The sequence below is a fragment of the Microtus ochrogaster genome, unplaced genomic scaffold (genome assembly GCF_000317375.1).
Source record: "Microtus ochrogaster isolate Prairie Vole_2 unplaced genomic scaffold, MicOch1.0 UNK41, whole genome shotgun sequence".
NCBI lineage: Eukaryota > Metazoa > Chordata > Mammalia > Rodentia > Cricetidae > Microtus > Microtus ochrogaster.
In genome coordinates, this window is record NW_004949139.1 from 2,002,923 (window position 1) to 2,009,079 (window position 6,157).

Sequence of the window (6,157 nt, forward strand, 5' to 3'; positions counted from 1 at the left end):
AAAAAAAAATGATGGGGAGGGCGAGAGTCTTCTGTTTTATGTTAATTTCATTGGTTAAATAAAAAAACTGCCTTGGCTCTAATAGGACAAAAAATTAGGTAGGCAAAATAGACAAAACAAAATGCTAAAAAAAAAAAAAAAGCCAAATCAGGCAATTGCCATGATTCTCCCACTCCAGACAGACGCAGGTTAAGTCTTCTTTGGTAAGCTACCTCATGGGCTACACAGATTATTAAAAATGGCTTAGATCAATATGTAAGAGCTAGCCAATAAGAGGCTAAAACTAATGGGCCAGACAATGTTTAAAAAAATACCATTTCCATGTAATTATTTCGGGGCATAAGCTAGCCATGCGGGTGGCCAGATGCCGAGGATACAGCCCCGCCGCTCCTATCACAACAGGTGGTGGAGGTGGTGGTGGAGGAGGTGGTGGAGGAGGTGGAGGAGGAGGTGGAGGTGGAGGTGGTGGTTTGGAGGCGTTGTAGAAGAGAAAGTGGGAACACAAGAAGTCAGTGGGCAGACTGGGTTTGCAGGCTGGAGAATAGACTGAGCAGCAACTGGAAAGGGGAAGAAGTTCCAGGAAATGGGGTGATCGAAGGGGGTAGAAATAAGAATGAGAAGAAAATGGTTGGCATGCTGGAGACTAAGATAGGAAGACGAAAGAGAGGCAGAGGAGCGAGCGAGGGGCCACTGCCAGCGTGGTCCCTGCACAGCCTCCCACCTCGTGGTCCCCAGGATGATGCTGACGTGGAGTGGAAGTTTGCTCGCTCCAAGCTCTACCTGTCCTACTTCCGAGAGGGCTTGACGCTGCCTGTGCCCTTCAACATCCTGCCCTCCCCGAAGGCTGCCTTCTACCTCCTCAGGTGAGGCCCCACCAAGCTCCTGGCCCGCTTTCCCAGGCTTTGCCCTGTCTCACTTCTTTTCACCATGGTAATTTCTCAGGAGAATTTTCTGGTTCGTTTGCTGTTGCTCCTCCTGCTGCAAAGCCAAGAAGTCGGAATACCCCGCCATCCCTACCTTTGTGAGTACCTTTTCAGCCTGTTGTTAGCCCGCCAACCCCGCCATCCCCGCCATCCGTGCCATCCCCACATCCCTGCCTCTGTGAGTTCCTTCTCAGCCTGTTGTTTCCTTGCCATCGTATGTCCCCAGAGAGCCTGCTCCCAATTCCCATCTGGCCTCCATGTTCATCTTCCTAGTTCTGAGTAAGTCCAACATTTCCAGTCCCACAGCCTGCAGTCCATGCCACCCCCATCCCAAGTCCCAGACAACCAGATTTTAAGACATGCTTGGGTGATTTAAATGGCATATGGGAAAAGCCTCCTGAGGAATGAGAGGTTCACAGAGCCTGCCTGTCTGAGCATGAGAACTTTTCTGTTTTGGACTATTACTGCCAGTTCTGCAGGGGTCTTTCCTTCCCACGCCGCTCCCAGCTCTCAGCCTTCATCACACACTCCTGACACCCTGTCCACTCAGTCTATTTTCCCTACAAGGGTTCCATCTGTCCTCCAGGACTGCTCTGTAGGAGACAGACCAGGGACTTTGCCTTTCTCCTTTATTCTTGGTCAAGAGAGAGGTTGAAGGAAGGTGGAGAATTCACTTGTCTTCCATTGCAGACCAACCCTGGGGCAAGGGAAGGGCCCGGAGAAGGGGAGCGCGAGCGCGGATCTTACCGCCTTCGCGTCATCAAGGCCCTGGTGCAGCGCTACATAGAGACTGCCCGGCGGGAGTTCGAGGAGACCCGCAGAAAAGGTCACTTGCCCACCTCTAACCCTTCCCCATCGCTGTTTCTGCCTTTCCTGGGAAGAGTGCCTCACACCCAGACGCACCCCCTCACTCAGTTACCTTAGCGGTCGCTCCTGTCCTGTCTGCCCACTAGCTCCTCGTCTCAGTTACTCGCCTTTGTTTTCGTGTCATTATAGACTCATTCAACCCACGTGTGCGCAGATATTCCATCTCCCCTTCCCCCTCCTCCCTGCCTCCCTTCCCTTCTCCTCCTCTCCTCCTCCCTTCCCTTCCTGGTTTCCCAGACTGGGCTTGAGCTCACTCTGAAGCCTAGGCTGGCTCTGAACTCTCCATCTTTCCTCCATCTCCCAACTAGATGGGCTTACAGGGGAATGTCAGCCAGCTAAGGCTTTCCTCCTTTGTCGCTGTCCTTCTATTGCTCCCACAGCTTTCCTACCCTCCTGACCCTTCAGGTCTTACAGTCCTCCCTTAGGATCCAGACAGGGTGTCCCAGGTTCAGTAGGGTGGCGTAGGGGTAGACAGAAGAGGTGCTGATAGGCTCACCTTCTGAAAGCCCTCCCTGCCCCCACCCATCTCAGACCTGGGCACCAGACTGACAGAGCTCACCAAGACTGTGTCTCGACTGCAAAGCGAGGTGGTCAGTGTGCAGAAGACTCTGGCAGCAGGGGGGGCACCACGGCCTCCGGATGGCGCCAGCATCCTCAGTCGCTACATCACCCGCGTGCGCAACAGCTTCCAGAATCTGGGTCCCCCCACCCCTGAGACCCCAGCAGAACTGACCATGCCAGGGATTGTGGAAACTGAGGTCTCTTTAGGAGCTGGCCTTGATGCTATAGGAGAGGCGGAGACTCCAGCATCTGGAGAATCCAGCCACGCCTCCCCTGCTCATGTGTTGGTGCACAGGGAACAAGAAGCAGAGGGGGCAGGAGACCTGCCCCTGGAGGAAGGTCTGGAGACCAAGGGTGAGTCCTAATACAACAGCAGGGTCTCTTCTGTCACCGAATGTAGCAGCCTTGCTGAGTAGGCATGGGTCTTGTAACAAGACCATGGTGTTTCTTTGCCTTGGTACACTTTCTGCTGTGCAAATCAGGTAACAGTCGCCATCTCTTGATGTCCTGAGATCCTTCTTCTCCTTTCCCCTAAAATGGACCCTATGTGAGAAGGGCAGAGAGAAACAGCTTGCTTTGGGAGCTGGGGTTTAGAATCCTGCTTTGGAATTCCTTAGGTATTTAGTGAAAAGAGTTCTGGCCTAGGAGGCTGGAGGCCTGGGAGATGAGAGACCAGGGAAACAGGAGACCTGAGTGTTGGGGGGCCTGAGAGCGGGCGGGGGCTGGGAGTGGGGAAGTCTGGGAGTCCATGTATTCTGCCTTAAAGGCAGCTGTGAGCCCCCCTGTGTTAAAAAGCTCCAGGTGCAGAGGTTAAAGTCTGTGACTAGGAGGATCAGAAAGTTAGTTTTCAATCCTTGACTTTCAAGTCTGCCAAGGACAAATGGTCTCATGAAATAAACCAGTCATAAAAGTCCACGAGTATATCACAGCTCCGTTTAATTGAGTAGCCATCCAGTCTTGACCTCGCACGTCCTAGGAAGTGGGGTTCCCTCAGCCTTGCCATGGCCTCGGGTCTCCAACCCTGATTGGAGAAGTGGCCCCTAGGACCAGAACCAGATCCACACTCTGGCATCTTGAGGCCACTCAAAGCCTCTTCTTCATAGAAAGGTCATCAGTTCCCAGGATTCCCAAGAGACTTTCAGGGACCAGCGCTCAAGAGCTGCAACTCCCCAGGGGCCAAGAACAGCGTCTTCCCCGATTGCAGAGCCAAGGCCTCTGTGAAGGATAACTCTGGCTGCCCTTCTGCTAGAGAAAGAAAGGAAGGTGAGGTTGGCAGCATGGCTGGGAAGCAGGAGCAGCTCACAGCAGCCTCGAGGATGACTTACTTACCTGCAGAGGACACACAGGTATGCCTCTTTTCCCCTGCAACAGACAGCTGAGTGAGGCCCTGGGGCCACCCACACCCCAGGTGGCTTGGCGGTGGCCACCCTTTCAGCCTGCCCTTTCCTTCACCTCAAAGCAGCTACTCCTCCCTTCCCAGACTGCCAATCCATCCTTGCTCCGCCCACCCTCCCATCACTCTCCACTCCATTCCTGCCTCCCAGCTGGACTTGGCACAGTCCTGTCTTCTCACCTCATCAAACCAGGGCCTCCTCAGACTGGGGGCAGTACTGGCCTCCTTCACTCACTTCCTAATCTACCGGGTACCACAGATCCACCCTATTGAGAAGACTGAGAATGTCCACACATCTTGAAACTCTCCCAGGACCTGGCAGAACCTCAGTCTAACAAGGCTCTTAGTACTAGGTCAGCACATGCTGGCTTCTTTAACCCCCCTGCCATTCTCTGTCTCCCATGCATCGCTCACCACCCAAATAGGCGCAGTTAAAGTGGCTGCAGGTCTGATTATAACTCCAGAGAGTCACCACACTCTGGGCTCCATCCTGGAAGAACCCAGTAACCAAGAAGACTTCATGTGGGGGTATCAGCACCTCACGCTCCTCGGGGAAGACAGACAAAGCCTGGATAAGAGCCCCAAAACAAGTCCTTAGATTGAAGAAAGTGGCATTCCCAAACCCACGAGCCACGGCTTCATCCAGAGAGCTGGAGGCAAACTGTCCTAATCGGACCAAGTCCCCCAGCCTCTTGGGCTCAAAGTGAAGGCTGCCCACGCCTCGGAATACCACCTCCCCATCTCCCCTACTGCAGCGGCCAGAGCCCCGCAGCAGCTGCAGGGCCTGGGTGAGGTAGAAATGCAGGGCCTTGAAGGGGAAGCGCCTCATGTAGAGGTCCCGGGAGCCACCCCCTGTCCGCACAGCCTGGTTCAGCTCCCAGTACAAGGTGTTGGATGAGTTGGTGTACACCATAACAGCTATTCCATGCTGGGCTTTGAAGCCAGGCGGTAGGGTGAGCATGTGGCGCCGGTGTGCCCAGGCCTCTCGGGCTGCTTCCCAGGATTCCCGGAGCAGGGCGTGGCGTGCCATCTCCTCCTCCAGCAGCAGGCCTGCTCTCTCCTCCATCTCCCCAGAGCAGCCCACATAAGCATCATCGAACGTGTCTGGAACCAGGCTCAGGGGCAGGATAGGAACAGCTTGGACCTGTGGACACACGGAAGGAGACTCCACATAGGAAGAGGGTAACTAGAATGCTGGCCGGGGTCCTAGATCAGTTCAGAATCACAGGTTATCATTTCTATGTCTAAACATATCTGATCCATAATCGACAAGATCCCAAGTGGCAGAAATAACACAGGCAGTGGAGCCAGACAGACATGAATTTAGTCCCTGCCCCCAAGACAGGGTTTTTCTGTGTATCTCTGGCTGTCCAGGAACTCACAGAGATCCGCCTGCCTCTGCCTCTCTGAGTGCTGGGATTAAAGGCATGTGTCTCCACTGCCCAGCCAGACATGAATTTAAACATTACCTGCTTGGCTAGCTTTGGGATCTTGAGCGATTCTCAGGACAGGGCTTTCCTAGACTTCACATTCTCCTATGAATTATGGGTACTTCCAGCCTCCAGCATCATTGTGAGAAGAGCTTAGAGACCACCGTGGCACAACCTAAACAACACCATCTCATCTTTTCAGAGGGGAGTCTAGTTGGTCCCTGTGTTTTCCCGGCTCTGATCATTTGCAGGCAATAAACTGCAGCCAGTATCTGATCCCTGTCCTGGTCCTCATCCTCCTCAGCTGTTTCCTCCCCTTGGGGAAACCTTGCTGCCAGCTCTGAGATCTGGGTGCTCTCCAGCTTTAGAAGACGTTACTCTAAGCTCAAGGTGGGCTGGGGTGGTGGCCTGGTTGTCAGGGTCTGCCAGGGCCTGAAGCAGCACATTGGTGGTGCTGCGGTTTGCCTGTGCTAAGCTTGTGGTGTGAAGTGAGAGGAAGTGGGAAAGAGAAAGCTGAAGGCAACAGGGAGGTGGAGTTCTGGGAGAGAGATCAGCACTTGGGCTCCCCAGAGGACGACTGGAAGCAGCACAAAGTCTCCTAGGAGGTCTCCTTGACCAGTCCTCCACCACCACCTCTCAGCATCTGACCCACGACTGACCCTTGCTGGCAAAGGATAGTCCCAAGAGTTACCTTCCAGAGGGAGTGCAGGCTGAAGCAACTGAGGACCATTAACAGATCCTCCAGAATCATCCTTGGAGGAGTCCCGGGATGGCAGGATCCGGATGATGATGAAGCCAGCAGCACCTTCCTCCCGCACCCGAGGGTCCTCAGGAGTGATGTGGGGCGGGGCCAAAGACAAATCTAAGGGTGGGCAGGGATTTGGATTTTACTGTCCCCATTTCAAGCCCTAATCTATAACTACCAGATGGCCCCACACTCAGGCTATCCAGGACTTCTTGCAGTGGTATAGGTGGGGCAGTTA

At 54.0% G+C, this 6,157-nt stretch overlaps 2 protein-coding genes across 3 annotated transcripts in view; one reads left to right on the forward strand and one right to left on the reverse strand.

Annotated features, from left to right (window-relative positions):
• Positions 1-2,763, forward strand: part of LOC101996477 (short transient receptor potential channel 2) — a 15,820-nt gene extending 13,057 nt beyond the window's left edge. Inside the window, exons 10-13 of the mRNA XM_005368814.2 lie at positions 736-863; positions 943-1,021; positions 1,614-1,749; positions 2,322-2,763. Coding sequence (XP_005368871.1) covers positions 736-863; positions 943-1,021; positions 1,614-1,749; positions 2,322-2,716 — 738 coding nt within the window. The 3' untranslated portion in view covers positions 2,717-2,763. The remainder of the gene's footprint in view (positions 1-735; positions 864-942; positions 1,022-1,613; positions 1,750-2,321) is intronic.
• A 726-nt stretch (positions 2,764-3,489) lies between these two features.
• Positions 3,490-5,925, reverse strand: Art5 (ADP-ribosyltransferase 5). 2 transcript variants are annotated; one of them, XM_013354347.1, is made up of 4 exons: positions 5,866-5,925; positions 4,159-4,888; positions 3,681-3,713; positions 3,490-3,593 (listed from the first exon to the last, which is right to left on the reverse strand). In XM_013354347.1, exons 1-4 carry the CDS (start codon positions 5,923-5,925, stop codon positions 3,490-3,492), a joined length of 927 nt encoding a protein of 308 aa, XP_013209801.1. The 2 variants fall into 2 exon arrangements, with proteins under 2 accessions (XP_013209801.1, XP_005368872.1); XM_005368815.2 differs by having other exon boundaries at positions 3,490-3,596.
• Between the last annotated feature and the right edge of the window lie 232 nt (positions 5,926-6,157).